We start from the raw sequence: 26,487 nt of genomic DNA on the forward strand, positions 1-26,487 counted from the left end.
ATGATGCTTTGTTTTACTAAAGAAAAATTGGTTAACTAAGATAAAGTAATTTATCATTACTACATTTCCTTTTATCTGTAATAAAGGACCAAGTTTTCATGATTGACTCCAAGTGTGAATCCGGAAAAGGACGCTGCTCTTTCAACCCCAATGTGAACACAGTGTCTGTTATGATCAGTAAGTGGAAAATAAAAGAGGGAGGGGGAAATATTTTTTTAAAAAGGAAATTAAAGAAAATAAATTCATGATACCATATGCCCATTTTGGAATGCTGCATGGATGATAGCACCTGAGTAAAATAATAGAAAGAAAGTTTTGAGAAATATTAATTTCTCGTTTCCAAGAATATTCATGATTAAATGATAACCATGTATTTTTTCATCTAATATGACTGCTGTCATTTGTAGAGCAAGTCAACCATTTAAAAAGTGTATGTTTGTATATAAATATATTAATAGGTATTGTGTATATGCATACATATATTAATATATATTATAAAGTAAATTTCGGTGTTTTCTGTAGTTGTTTTTCTAGTATTAATTATATTCACTTTTTCTCATGTTTTAGTAATCTTTTACAAATGATTAAAACTGGTATTTCTTTCATGTGAAATAATAACAAAGTGCATGTGTTAGCCAAGTACATTCTCTGTGGATTGTCTAGAAGTTGCTGTACTAAAAAAGATGTGCTCATAAAATCACTTTTTTATTTTCTCATTTTTTATAAAATATATCAGTTAAGAAGCAGGCCCAGTTGATTGTTGCTATACACATTAGTAAATCAATGTCCTTGAGTCTCAATCATCCAGTGCCTTCTATACCTCACTTAAAAGACATTCTTTTCTGCCTAATTAAGACACTTCTAGAATATGTCTGACTTAACATTAGTTGACTGTGGGACAAATCTTGGATTTCAGTATGCCGATTATATAGTAAATGCTTTTCCCTTTTTGTTTCTCTATGTATTGCCAGTGGTAAAATTGCATCATTTGACAGTAGAACAGGTGGAAAAATAATTAATTTGTTCAAAACCCTTTGCTTTGATTCATTTAAAAAGGCAACTCATCTTTCTTTCTCAGATCTGGAAACTAAATTAAGACAAATACATCCAGCACTGACTGAAATGTGAGCTTGGAAATTATCCAGTAAATTATTTTCCTATAGTCATTCAAATTGGGCAGGGAGGAAATGAAAATGTATCATTAGGACAGAAAAATTAGAAAGCTTTGAAACTTCAAGATATACAATTAAGTCTGATGCAGAGTATTTTCAAATAAGTTTCTAAATATTATTTAATAGAAGCAGTGTCTCCAAAAGTATTTTCTTCATGAGGAAGAAAACTTTATTCACCTTTAGAAACTGTAAGATTTGTATAGTACTAGATAAATATATAAAGTTTTCACTTATTTCAAGTTAAATGCTATGAAAATAAACTTCAAAATTCTAAATTATTGTTAACACATACTGGAGTTTTATCTCATCAAATATTATTTAGAACAAAAAAAGGTTAAAACAAGGCAGTATAAATTTTCCTATTAAACTGTAAAAAGTCATGTAATAGTTTTGCGCTTTAGAGAATTGGATTCATTTCTGAAATTAAAGTTGTTATTGCTCTTTATTTTATTTATTTATTTATTGTTTTTTTGTGGTACGCGGGCCTCTCACTCTTGTGGCGTCTCCCATTGCGGAGCACAGGCTCCAGACCCGCAGACTCAGCGGCCATGGCTCTGGAGCCCAGCCACTCCGCGGCATGTGGGATCTTCCTGGACCGGGGCACGAACCCATGTCCCCTGCATCAGCAGGCAGACTCTCAACCACTGCGCTACCAGGGAAACCCCCTATGCTACTTTTTAATATTTTGATTAACATTACAATTTTTACTCTCAAAGAAAATCATTAAACAGTTTGCTTAACTTGAAACCTGAAACTAAAAAGAGCAGGAAGCTGTATAAACTTATATTTATCATCTTATTTAGTCTACTGATTATCCCTGTAATATTATCTCTGATATTGTGCAATTTCATTTGTGTACTTATCTCACTTTGCCATTTGACGTTTTATCATTTCTGTTCAATTGCAGTGCACTAAATAACACAAATTGGTTAAAATATTTCTATCTATTAAAATGCCATGAAACGTTGAGCATTAGAAGAATTTCAAATTACATAATATAGCGTGGCATCTGGCCCAAAATGCTAGTGTTCTTTGCTATTTTTAGTAATTACTGTAGCACAACAAAGTCAGATGACATCTCTTAAAGAACCTCTTCAAAGCCTCATGAGATATTTTTTAGTCAGTGGAAGTACAACTGGAAAGCAAAATATTTTTGGATTAAAGTTTAAATTGAGCAACTTTTTCTTTGCATAAACCCTACAATGAAATTCTGGAAAAAAATAATTTCTACTCTCAAACAAAATTCTTTCCAAAGTGACATTAATTAAATATTTCTTACAAAAAATAAAGCAGAAACTTTATTATCCTTAACTTGCTATTAAAATTGCTGAGAATTTAAGACAGGAAATGAAGCCAATTAGCCATCTAACTCTTTTGTAATGTTTAAGACATAACTAATAAGGTGGTATGCAGTAGGGTTAGAATCAGTCCTGTCTACCATAAACCATCCTCTGAGTGTCCTTTTATTTTCCTTCCTGTAAACAGATACGATAATTCAAAGCTGTGCTAATAAATCTATTGAATATCAGGAATTTATAGCCTCCTATTTTGGGCATAATTGGATAGAACAAAGCTGTGAAATAATTAATTACAAAGTATCTCAATTTAACAATCATTGTATCTACAGAATTCTTGTGTAGATGCTTCACAAATGTTCACAAAATTGTAAAGAAGCTAAATAGCTCAAAATTCTTTCAGGCACGTTTTGTTATCTCCCTATAATCTGTTCCCATGGACTTCAGATCTCTACCAGGAAGCAGAACTTGGCGACACAATGCCCGACATACCCACTTGCTAACTGGTAGGGGTCCAGTTTGTGACATGGTGAGCACATATTAAAAACATTCCATTCTCCATTCTATCCTAGGCCAACTGGTATTGCTTATTACTAAACAGTGAGCTTGGAGTGCTTTAAAATGTTTCAGTCCTGCCAAAATGACCACAATCTGAAGGTAGCCAGGGGTGTAATTCTAGAACATTAGTCAAAGAATGCAGCTGCATGGTAGTTCAGTGGGCCAAACCTGATCAATTTTATTATTTTTTAATAGATACTTAACTTGTCCTCAAAGGTCATACATACCAATTTACTGCTTACTCTCCTTACTAGAATAAAAATTAATGTGGATCTTAACAAATAAGCAAAATGTCCAGTGTTGTGGATTAACATATTTTATTTTGTCATTAATAATGATAATTTAATTTAATTTTACAATATCTTTTTTCTTTAAGTTTTATTTTATATGTTAAGCCATATATGGCTTATTAACATCATATTATATTGTTAACATAATGTTATGTGTTGCAATTGAAAAAGTAGTAGTTGTTTACCTTAGAGAAACCTTCTAGCATAAAGATCAAAACATATACATTTAATGATGAAATTGTTTTATCATTAATAGTACTTTGACAATTTGATGTGGCTTCCATCTCATGAAATAATAATAATAAAAACTATTATTTTCAATCCATTTAGTAAAATCATAGAGTTTTTAATATGTAGTGTGAACTTTTGATCATAATCCAATTCCCATAGAAGTTTGAGACTCAGGGTACTAAATGACTTATCCCTAATTCCCAGTTTAACTACAGCCAAAATTAGAAATCAAGTTTTCTGACTCTTACAGTATTTTTTTATTTATTAAAGAAGAAATAATTAAGCCATTTCTTTATTTTTATACCTATATTATTTCTGCCATTTCGGATACACACTACACTATATAATCAAGTTTAGTTAAGTATTTAATATAATTAAGTACAGGCAGAGGAATTTTTATCTCTATATCAAAAAGATTGTTTTGGTCATTATACAGGCACTAATGAGACCAAATTAAACTTTATCCATTTTTTTAATTTGGTGGACAATGGAAACCAATTAACAACTATAAATATTCTGTAATATGTGTCATGATCTAATAAGCAAATTCTCCTTGATTTTAAAAATAGCCTTAAAAACAGTTAAGATTTGCTTTTAATTTTGTTCACATTTGCTTTTTCATAGATGAGGAGCTTTTCTCTGCAATGTATATAGATTTCATGGGGACAGATGCAGCTATTTTTCGAAGTTTAACCAAGAGGAATGCAGTCAGAACTGATCAACACAATTCCAAATGGCTAAGTGGTAAAATAACAGTTTATCCATTTTCTGAGAATCATACTTTAAACTAATTTGGTTAACTTCATAATGAAAATTACATTAAAATGGTTAAAAAGTTAAAATATGAGTAACAACAATTCTGTACTCTGTGATTTTAAATATTTAGGCTAAATAAGTAAATGAAATGAGCCATATTTCATGTTCTAACTCTTTATTAACAATCATAGAATTATCATAGGATATATGAAGAAATAAAATTGACAGTGATATTCATCATATGTACCTATAGACAAGAATCTTCTCCAGTTGTTTAATTGTTGCATATTACAATTAAACGTCATTTATTTATTTGGTCTACTTGTATATTTTAATAATGCCAAATCTAAACATTTTCCTAAATTTATGACAAATATAACGAATAGGGCATATTTAGGAGCTCCTATTTGTTTTATGCTTAGATTCTAAAATTATAAAGCTGGTATACATTATTTTTTCACAGTTTGACTAATACTTAATGGAAATCATAAGTATGATAATTTTATGATTATCAGTGTTCAAATGTTTTCAATTTTGGGGGTCACATGGAATTCACATCATGAAAAGTGCTCATTTGACTTTAATGTACAATTCCAATCAGTTGCTGTTGTTTCGAGGAAGAAGAAACCATTAAGATCTTTGTCATTTAACCCTGGGGAAAATTTAAGCTGACCTTAGATTTGGCAATTCACTTAACATTGCACAGTTAAGCATGAATCACTACAGTTAAGCATCTTATTTCACTGACAGACCAGCACAAGAAAGCAGTGATTGTCCATTTACTTCTTCAAATTATTCCTCCAGTACATCTGGAAATAGAGTATTCTAAAAATTGTTTTGTTCTTGAAATAAGGAATCCCTCTATGTCTTCAAATGACTGCATTTTTTCCTTGAAAAGTTTCCCCTTCATTTCATATGCTGTATTTTAAATAAAATGTGTTTTTCAGATCATGGACTCCCAACTCCTCATTCTGCTTCAGTGAATTTGAGTTTATATGCACTAGATTGAAAACAAACTTTTTTTTCTATGAAACGACTATCAGATCCCATGGGAAATAACTGGTAGAAAAGTTTTTCCATATTTTAAAACTCATCAGGCACAAAGAAGTTTTACAATTAGTGTACTTCCAGAATTTATTGCAGACAGAGAAAAATAGTTTAAGCTTTATATCATAGCTATACTTTATGGCACTTGACATTCCAAATGCGGTATGTTCAGTGAATACAATTGCTTGCTTTTAGACTCTTTGGCTATGAATATTGAATTGTTCCTTTATACCAAAGATGGAGAAGGCATGTGCCTGTGGTCTACTTGGATGGAGAGTAGATGGATTTTCATCGTGAGTATATATATCGTCTTTGTATTTTTTTCTAGAACCTATGTTTGTGGATGCACATGTTATCCCAGATGGCACTGATCCAAATGATGCTAAGGTGTACTTCTTCTTCAAAGAGAAACTGACCGACAATAGCAGAAGCACAAAACAGATTCATTCCATGATTGCTAGAATATGTCCTGTAAGTATTAAAGTTGTTCTAATTTGAAGAAAGACTAAGAAATTCGAATTATGTAAACATGTCTTCTTTTTCCAATAGTTTAATCTTCCTACTTTTTAAATCTACAGTTACAAATTAATAAAATATTAAAAGGAGACATTTCGATTTAATGTTTATTCACATCAGTCATACAAGATAAACACACTATTTTGGAAAATAATTTAATCCAAGGAATATTTTGGTTATGGTTTTACACAAATAAACAGTTTTGATTAATTTTTGCTTTTTTCCATTTAATGCATTAGTATTAAAAAGAAATTGCTGAATTGTATATTATAGAAAGAAATAGAACAATTCTTGTGAATAAAATACAGTAAAACATCAGTAAGAAACAATTATTGAGGAACTGTCTATAATAGTGAGAATTAAGAAATGCTTTAGTAAAATACAGTTCTAATTACAAACTGATCAAAATGTTCTTGTGTATCAAGAGTAAGTATACATAGAAACAAAAAAACTCATGGTGTCTTCTCACATAAGAATATTACAGGCTTGTCCTGACTCATTTATGATTAGCATCTTCTGTGCAAAAGTATTTCTTAAAATATTTAGTGTTTAAAATAGTCTATTTTTAAACATTACAATATTCCAGTGATTTTGGAGCTTATCTGCTTCTCAGTCATTTGGAACAAGGCAGTAAAGCCAGCTGATGATGTGAAAGGCTTCAGGGAGTACAGAAAAAAATGTCATTCAATAGAGACTATTTGTGAATGATCCAAATACCATTTTCCCTGCCCTGACCAGAGAAATATGTATATAAGGCATCTGATTAGAAATATTAAGGATTAAATGATAATGCAGAGAAATGAAGGAGAGAAAATAGAATTATTGGGGACTATTTGGTTTAAGTATAAACCCACTCTCCTGACCATGGTAGAATCTGCACGCTTCCCTATATACAATCATTTATGTTTGTACTCAAGAAAATGAGTTATCAAGAAAAGGCAAGTTAAATTATGTAGTCTCCATAACAGTTTACTCATATTTTTATCAGAAATTTAGAAAGCATTATGGCATATATTTATCAAATTCATTTTGAGACATTTTCAGTTGATATCATATAATAGGAGAAAAACAGTATAACTAAGGCAATTTTAAAAAAATACTATAGATCTTAAATATTCCTCTTTAACTATTGATATGCAGATTTGGTTAACATTTCCACCTTTCAGATTATAACAAATCCCCAAGTAGTAAGAATCCAAGGTAAATTTTAAATACACTTCAATATTTATTTAAGCAATCTGAAATGTGTTTACAAAATGGTTTCAGAATGACACTGGTGGACTGCGTAGCCTTGTCAACAAGTGGACTACCTTCTTAAAAGCAAGGCTGGTATGCTCGGTAACTGATGAAGATGGCCCGGAAACACACTTTGATGAACTAGGTACATAAATGTGAGATTGAAAAATGTTCTTGAAAGAGAGTTTGTAAAGTTTACATACTTTAATAAACTCTCAAAAGAGAATGTATTTTTCATGAATGTTTTCAGCATAAATAAGTGCAGATTTGAATCAATGATCTGGATACTGTTCATGAATTTCCTGAAGTATTTTTTAATCTGTCTTGCCCCTAAGTGCACTGCTGAAACATTTAGTTCATTGAATCCACCATGATATATGAATCCACCATGATATATGAATCCATGTGTTTTGTTTGTGTGTTTGTGTGTGTTTTAGGTAGAGAAGAGAGAGGTATTTATATAATTTATATATAAGTAATGATATGTTTGTGCTTTTCTAAAATAAATGTGTATTTCATATATATTTGAATTCTGATATTATGGTTTAAAATCAGTTTGTATGAGAATACAGCTATATATTTTTACTACAGTTAATGGACAGAATAGAGGTTAGATGGAAAAGTGTCAGAGTAGCAAGTAGACTTGTGCTCCAGTTTTAGTTAGTCTTGGTGACCCTGGGACTAAATATTCTCAGCATGTGTGACATGAGGAGGGTTATACTTTACAGGTCAAATAAGGGCTGACAATCTGATACCTTTCTGCCAAGGAACAGTTCTCTTTTTTTTTTTAATTTAATTTAATTTAATTTTTTATATAGCACGTTCTTATTAGTTATCTATTTTATACATATTAGTGTATACATGTCAATTCCTATCTCCCAGTTCATCACAGCATCACCACCACCCCCATCCACGCTTTTCCCCCTTGGTGTCCATATGTTTCGAACAGTAGAATAACTTGGTACACATAATAGTATCATGTTTACTAAGTGCCATTTAGAAATGACTTTTATTTTGCTTTAATCCATTAAAATATAAAATGCTCGTTAGTCTCAAGTACTGAGGCAGGTGATGAGGTAAGCAATAAAAATGTATTATAATATGGAAAAAATACTAGTTCTAGTAACTACAATAACTGAAATAGTTGGTCTCCTCAAAAGCCATTATGTTGATCATAGAAACACAAGTTTTTATTTCAGCTTTTCTAGAAAAAAAGTTCTAAGTATGATTTCATGTTATAACCTAGTTACTCATTATTTCCCCCCAAATTTTTTGCAAGTATATTTATGTTTCAGTGACTTAGAATGTTTCAGTCTTTCCCGTTTTTAGGGAGAATAGACAGTGCCAGCCTTTTATGGAAAGACTAGTGGTTATTAATTTATTGCTTAAGAGGTTCTAAATTTATTGTGAATAACAAAATACATCTTTCCTTATATTGGTCAGCAAGAATCTTATTTGCAAAAAGGTCACTAAATCCAGATCTTTCTTGTATTCATAACAATTGGTTATTAATTGGAATTTCCTATCAGAAATTTACTTCCAGATTCTGTTATGTATTACTGTACCTTACGATCTGTACTTTTGCCTTTGCCTCAATATACTTTAAAATTCTTGTTGTTAGGGGTATTATTGATTAAATAAAAATATCACTAGCAATTTTGACTAAAAGACAAAAAGTCTTATAAGTCATTGTGAAAAAGTTTTCTTCCATGTTCCAAATTCTAACCCTAGATTAAAAAGAAATTGAGGGCTTCCCTGGTGGCACAGTGGTTGAGAGTCCGCCTGCTGATGCAGGGGACACGGGTTCATGCCCCAGTCCGGGAAGATCCCACATGCCGCGGAGCGGCTTGGCCCGTGAGCCATGGCTGCTGAGCCTGCGCGTCCAGAGCCTGTGCTCTGCAGCGGGAGAGGCCACAACAGTGAGAGGCCTGCGTACCGAAAAAAAAAAAAAAGAAAGAAATTGAGATTTGTAATACTTTTAAAATTAAAAATGTAATATGTTATCATTAAGGATATTTAGAAAATTCAGGAAAAAATAAGAAACAGGAAAATTTCTGTAGCTTTGTTAACCAGAAACACTCACTGGTAATCTTCTTATTGTATTCTGATGTATAGTTTTAAGGTTTACATGGTTCTGGTCTATATTAAATACCATTGTGTCTTTTCTATTTAATATTATTTCATTAGCATAGTTTCCGTAAGTGTTTGTATAACATTTTATTTAATTTACTTTACCATGTGCTTATCATTTAGTTGCTGTCAAATTATAATGATGCTGCAGGAATATCTTTCTGAATAATACTTTTTGTAGTTGAAATTATTTCTTAGGATAAATTTTTTAAATATTTGGGAATCTTAAACATTGATATTTCCCTTTTATAGAGGATGTGTTTCTGCTGGAAACTGATAACCCAAGGACAACACTAGTGTATGGCATTTTTACAACATCAAGGTAATTATTAAACGTTTACATTGTATGAGTTAAACAATAAACTTTATTAAGTAATAGTAATTATTATAAAAACATTCTTTTCAACTCTTTAATTTTACTTAACACTTAGGATGTAACTCTCTCATTTTATTACTTTTGCCTGATTACTAAAATATATTTAAGCTGAACTCAAAGTTTCAAAATAGTTTTGTATGGGGTATTTATAATGCTTATATGCTATTTTTCTCAAAGAAAGGAAAATATAAACTACAATGCAGGGATAATGTATATAAGCTATATTGTTTTAAGGAAATAATTTGAAGACTCATGATGCAAATAAAACTCTTGGCATTTCTATTACAATTTTTATTTCAATAGCAATCTAAAGTGATAACTATCAATACACTAAACCAGTTTTCATGTTCCATGTGACAGTATTTTAGATATTTGAAAACAGCTTTGTTTTCTAATTTATCTGGAATGCCCAATTGCAATTATCATGTATTTCAAGACAGTTTAGCATAATCTCATCCTTTCCTGTGTGTATTCCTGTGTATTCATTTTACACCAGGAATGTTACTAGAATTCAACACAATACTCCAGTTGTGATATGGCCAATTCAGAATGTCCTTTTCATCAGACAGTCAACTACAAAATGAAAATCTAAAGATTTTACCATTCTTCTCTAGTGGGGGAAACGTGGTATAATTGTAAACTGTAATGAGCCATTCACAGTAAAAGAATCTCACAGGGATATTGATTATAAATCATATTTACTTTGCCCTATATGATATCTAAAAAGATGTCTTTCAGGATGAGTTTAACTCCTGTTTTAACAAAAGAAATAGTCTTGATTTAACTCACAAAGAATTGAACAAAGCAAAAAGAGCCAAATTCTTAAGAAAAAAATGTTTGTCTCAAAAAAATATTTCCCTAGTTTCTGTGTTTCCCTAGTTCTGTTTCCCAACACCAATAACTTTAACATAGAAAAAATGTTGTCATTTCTGACTATTAATGCTAATTATTAATAATATATCTTGGTTTTCTCAATGGGCATCTAATTTAAGAGAAATATGTGATTCAGAAAAATGTTGGTTTCAGTCAGTCTGCCTAGTGACAATGGAAATAGTTTTCAATATGCATCCCAATAAATTTTATGAGAATTTATTGACTAAACATAATTTAAGGAATCTTTTTTGGACTCTATTGTTTACAGCAGAGTAGCAGGGAAAGTTTACAACAATTTCTCCAACTACTATTTAGGACAGCATTGTAAGAATACTCTCACATTGAAATAATCTTAAGACAAAGAGATACAGTCTTCTCTTATTAATGAGATTTATTTCTGTGAGGTAAACTATGATAGGTTATGTCGATACTGATTTAGAATTCAAATCATATTTTTAATAAATCATCAATTCACTTTTTGTTTAATATCTTCTGCAAGATAAACCAGTTGGAAATTTCTTTGACTTGTCCTATAGTTAGGACAAGTACATTGAGTACTTTTCTATAACTTATTGTCTACTACCTCCATCGGTGAACTAAATGTTTTGATGCTTTTCATATCAATGGCTTATTTCAAAACAGTAGAAGTTTTTTAGTTTTTTACAATGTGTACCATAACATTCAACTTTTCCATGATGAATTACATCAACTTTTTATCACAAATTTTACCATTTATTTTTAAAATTGTATTTAAATTTTAAAAATAAGAAAATTAATATCTTTCTATTTTCTTTTTTAGCTCAGTTTTTAAAGGTTCAGCAGTGTGTGTGTATCATTTATCTGATATACAGACTGTGTTTAATGGGCCTTTTGCCCACAAAGAAGGGCCCAATCATCAGCTGATTTCCTACCAGGGTAGAATTCCTTATCCTCGCCCTGGAACTGTAAGTATCCAGGAAACTTTCTTTGTTATTCTACTTTTTAAAAAAATATAAGTTACTAAGAAATGAATATCATGCTGATGTTTATTAAATACAAATATAGACCTACTGGTATACTCATTATAATTTTTCAGCTCACAGGTTCTTAGATTTGGGATCTTAAAAATATTTATATTAAAGCATTCTGTACAATTTTTTCTAAGCACTATTGATAATAAAATCTCATTTATATTTCAAGACAGCTGGATATGCTAGATAGGGAAGAGATATTTTCCTAATTTTACTGGCATAAAAACCATAGCTTGGAAAGTGTTAACATTTTGGAGGCAGCCTAAGAATTTGAATGCTAGTTGCTTTTCACAATCCTTCCTTATATTAAGGAATCTCATCTACTTTAATGAAAGAATAATCACGTGAGAATTAGTTTAGAGATAAATCATGTGGAGATATTTCAATTTTAGGGAGATATTTAGTTAAAAATTATACATTGTGTATATCTCTCAAAGAAATAAAATGGTATGTGTGAGCAAGTAATGACAATGAAAGTGATGTAATTCAAATAAAATATTTATAAAGTTTTGAGGCATACAAATATAACCATGCCTTGCAACATTGTAGTATTAAGGGATACATTGTAAACTACCTTTTCCAGCTGAAGTTACAGACAGTGCACTGGCAGATTGGAACTGAGTTTTTCTAGGACAATGATCACAGTCTTAGTTTTTAATTTGGACCATAATAATGCTGCATTGCATTCTAAAATATTGATTAGTTTCTGTCTCTGTAAAATGTCATACAACACACTGATTGAGAGGAGATGTTACACAATTGACCAGAGGAATATAATTCTCTTATATCCTTGCATTTCATAAAGTAAGGTTATATTTATAAATTGGGCTGGAGGGAAGTAAAGAATGATTTTTTTAAAATGAAGGATATTTATTAAAATAATATTTACTTAAAATGTTTTTCTTTTTATTTGAATATGAAATCCCCTTTGTCAATATGCTTTCAGACATTCATTCCTCGTAATTTTTACTGACTGTTGATTCACTTTAGTTTTGTGTTATTATTAGAGTTTCTTTGCAATGCATTATTTACTCCTTTGTTTTCTCATCATCTTAAAGTATACTGCTGTCAAATGTTTTAAAAATAGGAAAAAATGTGCTAAGCTTCTAAAGAACATGTTTATTCAACATTAAAAGGGCTCAGGTTTGGTTCCCTGGCTAGGAAGCTCAAAGATTAGTCATTGATATGTATTTTATTAGAACAATTAACTTTTAATTAATTTTGGAAAGATTATCAGAATTGCTACTTATCCAGGAAAGAATTGTTTTAAAAAGTTGTGGTTAATCACGGCTGGCAACAAAGTCTTAACCATATAATTACATTCTCCTTTTAAATGATTTCACTTTGATGCTTATACTTATAGCTCAACAGAGGATGGAAGAAACATTTAATTATTTGGTACCACACAAGGAAAAGAAGTCAACAGATATATCCATCTTAGGGTACCTCAAATTGGAGTGTGTTGGATAAGAAACAGGGTTTACATAAGAGAAGGGAAAGCAAGGGGAAGCTGAGTAACTTTCAAATTCCATCATAACTGAAGGCTCTCATTATTTCATTGAATGTAGTTCATGTATTTTCAAATGATTCACTGATAAAGTATCCAAAGATTTGTCATATTTTTGAGAATTGCTTGCTATTTGAATTTGACCAAGTCATTGCTTCATCTTAAATAAGCAAATTAAGAGATGGTTGTGATTATATATGCTTTCATCAGTTATTCTTTTGAACAAAATATATATGGGATTAGTACAGGAGCAAATGATTTGTAAACTGAGTAAAATTCCATTTCCCCAAAATAAAACTTTAAGAGAAACCTCTCAGATACAGATAAAAGAGAGCCACACTCATTGAATCAGGGTTCAAGGTCTCAGAGCCTCAGTGAGTGTGTGCTGGAGTTAGCTTGTACCTGGCTGGCAAGAAGAGATTGTGTTCACCTCATCTCAATTGAGGGCATCACAGTAGCAACTGGAAATCAGCCATGGTGGGAGTACTACACCATGGAAATTGGCAGATGTTACAAATCAGGGTTTTTCCCCTAAAGAAAAGCACTCTCCCTGGTCCTGCGGTGCCTCATAAGACTCTTCACCCAATGGCAGCTCTAAAGGACTCTGAGAAGAACACTCATGTTGAATAGCAATTATCCTACATAAAATGTGAGACTAGATAAATCATTTTTAGTAAAATAATATAAACCAACGCTAAATTAGAAAATTCTGCAAACAGTCCCACTTTTCACTCTTTCTGAACTCCTAAGAATAAGCATTTTTTCCTGTTCCAAAGCAGTGTGAAATAAGCCAGGGCTTAGTGACACACATCTGGAGGAGACTCCTTGAAAAAAGGGAGTGAGTAGTCAGTACTTGAGACATATTTCTATAATGTGGTTTCTTACATCTGGTGCTGAGACCAGAGCAACTCCTTTAAATTAAAAAAAAAAAAATTGTCAGATGAGTAATCCTTAGGGAATAAAAGAGGCTGGGTGGAGGAATGACCTCTGGAACTGCTCCTGGAAAAGCACACCTCCCTGAAGATGTAGTTCCTCCACACTTCACTGAGCAAAACACCATGAAGTCAGCTCTCTGACTCAGAGTGGCCAGTATCTGTCTCTTTCTTGGGCTTCTAAGGTTTAATATCACCTTCATGTAGCCAGAAGACTTACAGCCAATTGACCCAAAGCATTCTTTTTCTCTAGGGTTAAGAATGTTGCCTCTGAAGCCTCCCAAGGTAGGATCAACTATGATCGCCCTACTTTATTTCCCTATACAGTAGTCCAGTTGCCAGGTCAACCTCATAAATATATGACTGGATTCTTAAAGAAATGACACTGGCAGAATTCCTATACCCTCATTCTAATGTTCCTGGTAGGTGCTTCTTTTAAAGCAGCATTGATAGCTGTGTTAGCAAACTCCCAACTAGCAAGCCCAAGTCACTAGGAAGAAGCCTGCCAATTATGTCATAATGTTTTTCCATAAGTAATACAAGTTTGTGGAAGAAACAAGACACCTTTGGTATGTTGCAAAGGGCAGCCAAGGACTGCAGATTCTCTCTGTGGCTGAGCTAACATATTACATTATTCTGATACAACATGTTTAAGCTTCTGTAGAAGATTGTGTTTGCTTATACTATACTGTTAAAGCAGAACCTCACAAAAGTCTTCAGTTTTAACATCTGTTTATAACTGGACCAGAACCATCTGCTTCAATCACAGTGCTTTGAACAGGTCTACAACCTGGTGCAGCAAAAGAACACAGAAAATTCATGATCCTGACAAAAGTGCCAGCAAAAAGGTTTCCCTTTTTCTTGGGACCACTAACTATATGGATCATGTTCAAAGCATCTTTTGGTTGTTCTTACATTAGAAGCATTTTTATTCCTCATAGACATTTTAAAACATAGCAAAGCTTACAATAAAATTGAACACGTGAGGCATATAGGCATGAAAAGTTAATTACATATTGTTTCACATAATTATTCAAGATACATGAATAAAGCAGACAATAAATATTATTGAAGTCTAGAGAAAAAAGAGGTCATCATGGGACAGCCCTGTTTGGAAAGGCATATAAAAATATATGAGATTGAGCTGGGCCTGAATGGTAGTTGATGTGGATAATTTGGATAAGTAAGGAGGGATGTTTCAGGCAAAGGTTACTGCATACTTTACAAAGCAAAGACAGAAATTAATAAGTGAATCCTAGAAGCTCTGCATGGGCTAGTAGGACTGGAACAAAGAGCTCTTTTAAGTCGTGGAGGATAAATACAAGGAAGATGAGGGCCAGCTGGTGCATAAATAAAAGCCTTCAACTTTGTAATTCTTTGGGCTTTAAATAAAAGGCCTAGATTACCAAGGGTTTAAACATAAGATCAATTTCTCTCTGAACACAAGTTTCAATGACCAATGCTAGAAACTAGCCCAGATTCTAGAATATCATTTAGTTATGTCCATTTATTTATCCATATACCACTTGTCCTCCAAGTGTTAGGTCAAGCTCCTTTTGAAACATGCCAGTCACTCCTTCTGTGAACAGTTTTGCATTTGTTTTCTGTTACCTGTCTTTAGCCTCAACTCCTACCTCTTTCTTTCACTTTGTGCTCTGTGATTCAGAATTGCCCCAGGATTTATAGCTCCGTAAATATTCCAAACTCTTTTTATTTTTTTTTTTAATCTCTAAAACTCTTCACTAATTCTGGCAGCCTTAAGTTCTCTACTATTCTAAATTCATTTTTAAAATAGTGGCTCTTATTGATCATGAACCAAATTCTGTTATTTATTTTATATTTATCTTAAATTATAATTATATGTCTCAATTGTTATTTTACTTTGAATATGTCCATCTTCCTTACTAGAACACTTGTGTCTAGAAGACAGTGGTAGCTCCCTATTCTTAAGTCCCCAACTGGGCACATCAAAAAGCATTTTGAATAAAAGCTGTCCAAAGAATTGACATATGAATTAATATGTGAATATATTAATGCTGAAGACTAGTATAAATGGGTGAGTGGATTAGGAGCAGATTCTCAAGAATACCTGAGAATAGGAAGGAAATTTGGCATACTTCCTTAACATGGCATTCTTATTGTTCCTGCATTTCACTTAGCACCTTAGTAATCAAAACACTTAAAATGTCTTTACTCAGAAAAGGAGTGCTTATCACCACTTGATAAACAGAAGCTAGGACTGGAGAAAAACAAACACTTAAAGGAGAAGTTTAACCAAAATTACTTAATGACTATTTGTAGAGCAAAATTATCCTTCTTAAGAGTGAGACAACAGCCCAATTAATGGACAAAGGCTTTATTTTATGGTAGCACGTGGGTGTTATATTATCCTGAGGTTTCAGTACACAGGCTTTCATATATCACAAGGTGAGGGATACGTAAGTCACATCTTATTTATACTTGGCAGTTTTATACTGAGCAAACTCACAGTTCCAGATGGAAAGTCTGCAAAGGGTAATCAATTTTTGTTCTTGTCACCATCACTGTCACTCATGCTGCATCTTATCTGCAAGCTTTATGCCATGAATCAATGGAAAAATTAATTATTGTCAAAAAGAATTCTTCTGTAATTTTGATAACAAACTTTTACTAGGAGACACTTGTTTCTAAGTAAAAAATTTATTGTGAATATAAAACAGAAGTCCCAAATGGAGAACATTTGAATGAATATAAAATAATTGATTTGAGTTGATTTATTTGGGTTACCTATTTAATAACTATGGTTTTGAGCAACTGAACATAATTTTTATCTAAATTTCAACTACTATTAAGTAAAACCCCAAAACTAGACACTTACAATTTAATAAGCTTATCACTCATGAAAATAATTGCTAACTGGAAATTGTATAAATTGCCTAGTAATATATGCTAACTTTGGATCTTTCTGGAACTTACAAATGAGAATACTTGCAAATATTTAAGGAGACATCTCAGCTTAGCAGACCACCATTAGTGGTGTTTACGAAGGACTGGAACTATTTAAATTGCCCATGCATTTGTTCTTTCCATGTTTTCATTCAGTGAGCAATGTATTTCCCATTTTCCACTTCGTGTGAGGAATGAGGGTAGAAAAAACCCATAATACTACACTTTTCAGAAGTATGGTATGCACCCATCAGTTTAGAATACCCTCACATGGAATTTTTTGTCCTCCTTTGGTCTTTTAGTGTAGGCAATTTATAAACATGGATAAATATAATACTTCTTCCTAAAAGAAAAGCATATGAACCCCAGATGAAAGTCTACTTAATGGGATAATGAATGAGAAGCTTAGTTTTATTACTTGTCTCATTATCTCTCTTCAGTGAAGTCATTTAATTGCTCCTTATGCCTTTCTACAAAAAGAGAACTATATTTACATGTCCTAGAAAACAATTCTAGTAATGTTAACTGGTCAAAGTTAGTCTAAAAATTGCATTCAGGATGATACAGTTCAAATGAGTGAGAGCACATTCATAATCTGCTGAGTCTTATTTGCAAATGTAGGACTGCCTGGCAACACTGGCCCAGAGGCAGTGACATTGTAGGTCAGCTGTTGCATGGATTTAACCCAGAAATTGCCATGTTTTGTTTGGACCCTAAAGTTGTTTTTCTTTTTTTTTTCATTGACTCAACATTAAAATTTTGGCAGATTTCACATAAAATTCCACATTTCTATCTTCTGTTGGAATATGGCCATGCTAGGCTTATATTCCTGCATAGGAGCAGTCAACTAGAAATAAGTGTTCACTGCCACTGTCGAATGAGGTATAATTTTCCTTTTATTACTGTCCCCATCACATCTTGCTGTTCACCACAGATGCTGTACCCATTGCTATTGAACAGGAAGTTTGCTTTGTTGCTTTCCTTTCACTTTGTACCAGATAAATGAAAGCTAGAACGGTAGTGCTTTTGTTTTAAAAAAAATGACCAAGTATTTTTGTTTCTGAAAGTAGAGGTATTGACAGTGTTTAATAGGGTTAGACAAATAATGTTTGTATGTTTTAAAAGCTTATATGTTGCTCATATAACTTAACACTCAGCTCCTATTAGTGAGTGTGTTTTAAGTTCCAAGCTTCAGCACCTCCCAGCCTACCCATGAGTTTGGCCTCAGATGCTCTGTAAATGGAATCCTCTTCTCAGAAGCCCTTGTCATGCTTCCATTCCAGAACTGCTGAAACTGTCCAGCAGTCATTTTTAGATCTCATTATTGCTTTCTCTCTGCCCCTTTAAACTTGATGCTCTGAATCTTTCCTCTCCTCCCCAGAACTGAGGTGCCTGTTTCATACAGCCCCTGCACCAAAATTGTATGCCAGATATAATAGAGTAATTCACTCATTCAACTACTCTTTGTGGAATATTTAATATTCTTCAGCTTTATTATAGGTCTGAGGGTGAAATCATGAACACAGTTTACCCAGTTAAGACTAATTCACAGCTTACATTGTAGAGGAAGAAACAGAAAATAAAGATATAAGCCACAAATATATTACACCCAGGTAAATAGAGCTGTGAAGAAAAATAAAGCAAGCTAAGGAGATGTTTAGTGGAGATGGCAATGGGGAGCTATTTTTGTATGTGTCATCACCTTTAAGGAAGTAACTGTTGAACTGAGAACTTAATGAGGCAACAGAGAAAACCATGGAGCAAGTGCCAAGGTCCTAGACTGGGAGCTGGCTTGAGACTCAGGAAGAGCAAGAACTATGGGAGGGGTAGATGCAGATGCAGGCCAGACATTCAGGGGCTTACAGCCAGGCTAAGCTGTTGGGATTTTATTCTGAGAGTAACGGAAATCACTGGAGTGTTTTCCAGAGGGAAATTATAAGGTCTAGTTTACCATATCCAATCCAAGCTCCAACTTCGGAGAGCCCTCTTTAGGGAGAGGGGATCAGACAGAATAAAACTCTCGCAGATTAGAGTTCTGATTGAATTTGATAACGATAATCTAATTTAGTTTAGCCAGTAGCAGAATTAGATTATATCCACAAGATTTTTTTTCTAACAACACTGGACCTGGCGCAGAATAAGAAACAGAAAAGTGATGGATGAGAAGGGTGAAAATTTATACCGTTTACCAAATGGTGTCAGCTCCTCTCTGAAAACAAACAGTGCAGGATAAGTGGACTTAGCCTATTTAAATGATCAAATTATACACCTTGTATGTTCATTTTCTACAGATAGTACTATGCATAGTCATGCAGTTTTCTCCTCAATCGGTAGCAAATACACTTAAAACAGCTTGAGCTTCTAAGTATTTTGAAAAATAGAAGTCTTCTGATTATTATTAAAATAAAGCCACTATTGTATTAACTTAGTCCTTTAAAAATTTTTTTTTAGTGCCCAGGAGGAGCATTTACACCCAATATGCGAACCACCAAGGAGTTCCCAGACGATGTTGTCACTTTTATTCGGAACCACCCTCTCATGTACAATTCCATCTACCCAATCCACAGAAGGCCTTTGATTGTTCGTACAGGCACTGACTATAAGTACACAAAAATAGCTGTGGATCGAGTGAATGCTGCCGATGGTAGATACCATGTTCTGTTTCTTGGAACAGGTAAGTATTTGAGCTCAAACTAGCTTAATGTGTAGTAAAAGAGCGTACTTGCTACGGGCATGATATTGAAATCAGAAAAACTCCGGTGTTTACATGTGTCTGACTCTGAGGTGTTTTATGTCTCCATGCTTCAGTTTCTACATCTGTACAATGGAGTTAAGATAAATTACTTTATAGGATTGTTGTGAGGAACAAATGGGTTAATACATGTAAAGCACCTAGAACAGTTCCTGGCATATATTGTGGTGAAATAAGGTAATGAGATGAATGAAGGGATGGGAAATTTTAAGCATGAGTGTTCTCTCAACTAAAACAAATACTGTGACCCCTTCATAAACACATGGAGCCATATATGCTTTCCTGCCATCTCCAGGACATTTCTTTATCAATTATATTATTATATACTTTATTCTTCCATTTCATCCTCCACTGAATTCTTGGTTTAGAAACCTTACGCCAGAAAATGAAACTAGGCCTGTACCTTCACCTACTGCCACCTCTGCTATACTGCTGATTTCACCAAGCTCTTCAGTGTTCCCACAATAAGAAAATCCAAAATCCTTTAACCACTGAAATGCCTCCATATCCTCTTTGCCTCATTTGGCATTTTAGAACCACCCTACCTGTTGCTTCAGCCACAAGGCACATAATTTTCCTCTGTCTCTAGCAGTTCTCTCTCAGTTTCCTTCAGTAGCCTGGCTTTCTCCTCCCCATGAGTGTAGGTGTTTCCTGAGGTTCTTTGCATGGTCCTCTTATTTTTATGTATTCTTTGGCCATCTCATTCATTCATTTGGTTTTAATTAGTCTGTGCAAACAATCCCAGATGTGTATCTCTAGTTCTTGCCATTTTGTGAGCTCAGTATTTGCATTTACAACTTATTATTAGGTAACACAAGTTGTATGACAGGTTAACATTTCAAACATCATGCTTCAAACTCAGTTTATTCACTTCTAAAACTCTTTAACCAATGCTTAATCCAGTCTCCCATATTTGTATTCATTACCACACATTCCTTTCAAGGTTCTGTTTCTCCTTCATGTGTCATTTCTCTCTAGGCATATCACAGTACTGGGTAACCTCAGTAAATATTTGTCAAGGTGAACTGAAAATCATAACTATATCCATTGCTACACGTACAATGAAATGAATTCATAACTGATTGCAGAAGCTAATCTTCACTTGCAAAACACTGTGTTCTCCAAAGATGTTGCCTCCATATAAATAACTATAAAGAGTTTCTTTTAGCCTTGATTCTGATCATCCAATGTGAAGTTTGCATTTGAAAAAAAATTTTTTTTTCGTGAAATGATGGGGTCGTTTAGAGTCACACCTCTCTCTAATGTCTCATATTACTCAGAAAAAAATGACTTTTCTTATTTTCCTTTTGAAGGCTGTCTTAAATGTAGACTCTTTTCTTCCCCAGTTTTATTGAGATATAATTGACATACATTACTGTATAAATTTAAGGTACACAACATAATGGTTTGGCATATATATTGTGAAATGATTATTGCAATAAGTTTAGTTAACATCTATCATCTCATATAGATACAATAAAAAGAAAGAAAAAAATATTTTTTCCTTCTAATGAGAACTCTTAGAATTTATTCTCTTAACAGCTTTCATTTTATCATACAACAATGTAACTGTAGTACATCCCCAAACTATGGGGGTGTATGTTACATCCCTAGTACTTAGTATCTTATAACTGGAAGTTTGTACCTTTTGATTGCCTTCATTTAATTCTCCCTCTCTCCACGTCTGGTAATGAATGTGGTTTTTCATTTGTTTTTGTTTTTGTTTCTTTATATTCCACATATAAGTGAGAGCATACAATACTTGTCTTACTCTGTATGACTTTTTTTCACCTAGCATAACGCCATCAACTTCGATCCATGTTGTCACAAATGGCAAGATTTCATTCTTTTTATGGCAGAGTAATATTTTAAACCACACTTCTTTTTTTGTTCATCTGTCAACAGACACTTAGGTTGTTTCCACATCTTGGCTATTGTGAATAATGCTGCAGTGAACATAGAGGTGCAGATATCTTCTCCAGTTAGTGTTTTTGTTCCTCAAAGGTGGACTCTGATATCACATTCAAGTTGTTTTTTCATGAAAGTCTACATAAAATATGTAGGTTTCATGGATGGAATTTTCTAGTCATTATAAACTGTTCAGCAGTGTTTATTTAGATAGAAGGCAGTAAGAAACATGCTTTTGCACAAATTCTTTGGCTTTTCTTACCACATAAGTATCTGGCACCTTTACATAGACTTTTTATGTTGGTATTTAAAAACTTGTATCATTTTGGAGACCTTCAAGATGGCGGAAGAGTAAGACGTGGAGATCACCTTCCTCCCCACAAATACGTCAGAAATGCATCTACATGTGGAACAACTCCTACAGAACACCTACTGAACGCTGGTAGAAGACCTCAGACTTCCCCAAAGGCAAGAAACTCCCCACCTACCTGGGCAGGGCAAAAGAAAGAAGGAAAAACGGAGACAAAAGAATAGGGACGGAACCTGCACCAGTGGGAGGCAGCTGTGAAGGAGGAAAAGTTTCCACACACTAGGAAGCCTCTTCACTGGCGGAGACGGGGGTGGGGGTGGAGGGGCGTGGGGGAGCTTTGGAGCCACGGAGGAGAGCACAACAGGGGTGAGGAGGGCAAAGCAGAGAGATTCCCACACAGAGGATCGGTGCCGACCAGCACTCACCAGCCTGAGAGGCTCAGTCTGCTCACCCGCCGGGGCGGGTGGGGGCTGAGAGCTGAGGCTCCGGCTTTGGTGGATCCCAAGGGGAATCCTGGGGTTGGCTGCGGGAACACAGCCTAAAGGGGGCTAGTGCGCAACAGCTAACCGGGAGGGAGTCCGGGAAAAAGTCTGGAACTGCCTAAGATTCAAGAGACCATTGTTTCGAGGTGTGCGAGGAGAGGGGATTCAGAGCAACACCTAAATGAGCTCCAGAGATGGACACGAGCCACAGCTATCATCGCAGACCCCAGAGATGGGCATGAAACGCTAAGGCTACTGCTGCAGCCACCAAGAAGCCTGTGTGCAAGCACAGGTCACTATCCACACCTCCCCTCCCAGGAGCCTGTGTGGCCCACCACTGCCAGGGTCCCGTGATCCAGGGACAACCTCCCCAGGCAAACACACGGTGCGCCTCAGGCTATTGCAACGTCATTCTGGCCTCTACTGTAGCAGGCTTGCCCTGCATTCTGTACCTCTCCCTCCACCCAACCTGAGTGAGCCAGAGCCCCGTAATCAGCTGCTACTTTAACCCTGTCCTGTCTGAGCAAAGAACAGATGCCCTCAGGTGACCTACATGCAGAGGCAGGGCCAAATCCAAAATTGAACCCCAGGAGCTGTGTGAACAAAGAAGAGAAAGGGAAATTTCTCCCAACAGCCTCAGGAACAGAGGATTAAATCTCCACAATCAACTTGATGTACCTGCATCTGTGGAATACCTGAATAGACAATGAATCACCCCAAAATTGAGGCAGTGGACTTTGGGAGCAACAACATATGTATTGTTTTGCTTTTTCTCTTTTTGTGAGTGTATATATGTATGCTTCCTTGTGTGATTTTGTCTGTATAGCTTTGCTTTTACCATTTGTCCTACTGTTCTCTCTGTCCAATTTTTTTCCTTTCTTTTTTTTTTTTTTTTTTTTTGCAGTACGTGGGCCTCTCACTGTTGTGGCCTCTCCCGTTGTGGAGCACAGGCTCCGGACACACAGGCCCAGCAGCCACGGCTCACGGGCCTAGCTGATCCATGGCATGTGGGATCCTCCCAGACTAGGGCACAAACCCATGTCCCTCGCATTGGCAGGTGGACTCTCAACCACTGCGCCACCAGGGAAGCCCTCCTTTTTTTTTTTAAGTACAGTTTTTATCACTTGTTATGATTGATGGATTTGTTTTTTGGTTTGGTTGCTTTCTTCTTTCTTTTTTATTTTCTTTTTAATAATTATTTTTAATTTTAATAACTTTATTTGATTTTATATTATTTTTTTCTTTTTTTCTTTCTTTTTTTCTCCCTTTTCCTCTGAGCCATGTAGCTGACAGTGTCTTCATGGTCTGGCTGGGTGTCAGGCCTGTGCCTCTGAGGTGGGAGAGCCAAGTTCAGGACATTGGTCCACCAGAGACCTCCCAGCTCCATGTAATATCAAATGGAGAAAGCTCTCCCAGAGATCTCCATCACAATGCTTGGACCCAGCTCCACTCAACAACCAGCAAGCTACAGTGCTGGACACCCTACACCAAACAACTAGCAAGACAGGAACACAACCCTATCCATTAGCAGAGAGGCTGCCTAAAATCATAATAAGGTCACAGACACCCCAAAACACATGACTGGACGTGGCCCTACCCACCAGAAAGAAAAGATCCAGCCTCATCAACCTGAACAAAAGCACTAGTCCCCTGCACCAGGAAGCCTACACAACACACTGAACCAGCCTTAGCCACTGGGGGCAGACACCAAAAACAATGGGAACTATGAACTGGCAGCCTGCGAAAAGGAGACCCCAAACACAGTAAGTTAAGCAAAATGAGAAGTCACAGAAACACACAGCAGATGAAGGAGCAACGTAAAAACCCACTAGGCCAAACAAATGAAGAGCAAATAGGCAGTCTACCTGAAAAAGAATTCAGAATAATGATAGTAAAGATGATCCAAAATCTTGGAAATAGAATGGAGAAAATACAAGAAACATTTAACAAGGACCTAGAAGAACTAAAGAGCAAACAAACACTGACAAACAACACAATAAATGAAATTAAAAATTCTCTAGAAGGAATCAGTAGCAGAATAATGGAGGCAGAAGAACGGAAAGTAACCTGGAAGATAAAATCATGGAAATAACTACCTCTTCCTCCCAGAAGAGGAAGAGAAAAAGAAAGGGTCTGAGAAAATATTTGAAGAGATTATAGTTGAAAACTTCCCTAATATGGGAAAGGAAATAGTTAATCAAGTCCAGGAAGAACAGAGAGTCCCATACAGGATAAATCCAAGGAGAAACACACCAAGACACATATTAATCAAATTATCAAAAATTAAATACAAAGAAAAAATATTAAATGCAGCAAGGGAAAAAACAACAAATAACATACAAGGGAATCCCCATAAGGTTATCAGCTGATCATTCAGCAGAAGCTCTGCAAGCCAGGAGGGAGTAGCAGGACATATTTAAAGTAATGAAAGCGAAAAATCTACAAGCAAGATTACTCTACCCAGCAAAGATCTCATTCAGATTCAACGGAGGAATTAAAACATTTACAGGAAAGCAAAACTAAGAGAATTCAGCACCACAAAACCAGCTTTACAACAAATGCTAAAGGAACTTCTCTAGGCAGGAAACACAAGAGCAGGAAAAGGCCTATAATAAGAAACCCAAAACAATTAAGAAAATGGTAATAGGAACATACATATCTATAATTACCTTAAATATAAATGGATTAAATGCTCCCACGAAAAGACATAGACTGGCTGAATGGATACAAAAACAAGACCCATATAAATGGTGTCTACAAGAGACCAACTTCAGACCTAGGGACACGTATAGGCTGAAAGTGAGGGGATGGAAAAAGATATCCAATGCAAATGGAAATCAAAAGAAAGCTTGAGTAGCAATTCTCATATCAGACAAAATGACCTTAAAATAAACACTATTACAAGAGACAAAGAAGGACACTTCTTTGGAAGGGATCAATCCAAGAAAAAGATATAACAATTGTAAATATTTATGCACCCATCATAAGAGCACCCCAATACATAAGGCAAATGTTAACAGCCATAAAAGGGGAAATCGACGGTAATACAATCATAGTAGGGGACTTTAACACCCCACTTTCACCAATGGACAGATCATCCAAAATAAAAATAAATGAGTAAACACAAGTGTTACATGATACATTAAACAAGATGGACTTAATTGATATTTATTGGACATTCCATCCAAAAATAACAGAATACACTTTCCTCTCAAGTGCTCATGGAACATTCTACAGGATAGATCATATCATATCCTGTGTCACAAATCAAGCCTTGGTAAATTTAAGAAAATTGAAATCCTATCAAGTATCTTTTCTGAGCACAATGCTATGAGACTAGATATCAATTACAGGAAAATATCTGTAAAAAATACAAACACATGGAGGCTAAACAATACACTACTAAATAACGAAGAGATCCCTGAGGAAATCAAAGAGGAAATAAAAAAAAGCACCTAGAAAAAAATGACAATGAAAACACGACAACCCAAAACCTATGGGAAGCAACAAAAGCAGTTCTAAGAAGGAAGTTTAGAGCAATACAGTCCTACCTCAAGAAACAAGAAAAATCTCAAATAAACAACCTCATATTACACCTAAAGCAACTAGAGACAGGAGAAGGAAAAAAACCCCAAAGTTAGCAGAAGGAAAGAAATTATAAAGATCAGATCAGAAATAAATGAAAAAGAAATGAAGGAAACCATAGCAAAGATCAATAAAACTAAAAGCTGGTTCTTTGAGAAGATAAACAAAATTCATAAGCCATTAGCCAGATTCATCAAGAAAAAGAGAGAGAAGACTCAAATCAATAGAATTAGAAATGAAAAGGAGAAGTAACAACTGATACTGCAGAAATACAAAGGATCATGAGAGATTACTACAAGCAACTCTATGCCAATAAAATGGACAACCTGGAAGAAATGGAAAAATTCTTAGAAAAGCACAACCTTCTGAGACTGAACCAGGAAGAAATAGAAAATATAAACAGACCAATCACAAGCCCTGAAATTGAAACTGTGATAAAAAATCTTCCAACAAACAAAAGCCCAAGACCAGATGGCTTCACAGGCGAATTCTATCAAGCATTTAGAGAAGAGCTAACACCTATCCTTCTCAAACTCTTCCAAAATATAGCAGAGGGAGGAACACTCCCAAACTCATTCTACGAGGCCACCATCACC

At 34.5% G+C, this 26,487-nt stretch overlaps 1 protein-coding gene across 2 annotated transcripts in view; it reads left to right on the forward strand.

Moving 5' to 3' along the window:
- SEMA3C (semaphorin 3C) overlaps positions 1 to 26,487 on the forward strand; it is a 184,911-nt gene that overhangs the window by 110,934 nt on the left and 47,490 nt on the right. For both annotated transcript variants that reach the window (XM_081244798.1, XM_081244799.1), the window contains exons 6-12: positions 87 to 177; positions 4,171 to 4,290; positions 5,678 to 5,820; positions 7,132 to 7,246; positions 9,484 to 9,553; positions 11,280 to 11,424; positions 19,306 to 19,528. In XM_081244798.1, coding sequence (XP_081100924.1) covers positions 87 to 177; positions 4,171 to 4,290; positions 5,678 to 5,820; positions 7,132 to 7,246; positions 9,484 to 9,553; positions 11,280 to 11,424; positions 19,306 to 19,528 — 907 coding nt within the window. The remainder of the gene's footprint in view (positions 1 to 86; positions 178 to 4,170; positions 4,291 to 5,677; positions 5,821 to 7,131; positions 7,247 to 9,483; positions 9,554 to 11,279; positions 11,425 to 19,305; positions 19,529 to 26,487) is intronic.

This window comes from Mesoplodon bidens, assembly GCF_964165515.1.
Source record: "Mesoplodon bidens genome assembly, chromosome: 9".
Lineage (NCBI taxonomy): Eukaryota > Metazoa > Chordata > Mammalia > Artiodactyla > Ziphiidae > Mesoplodon > Mesoplodon bidens.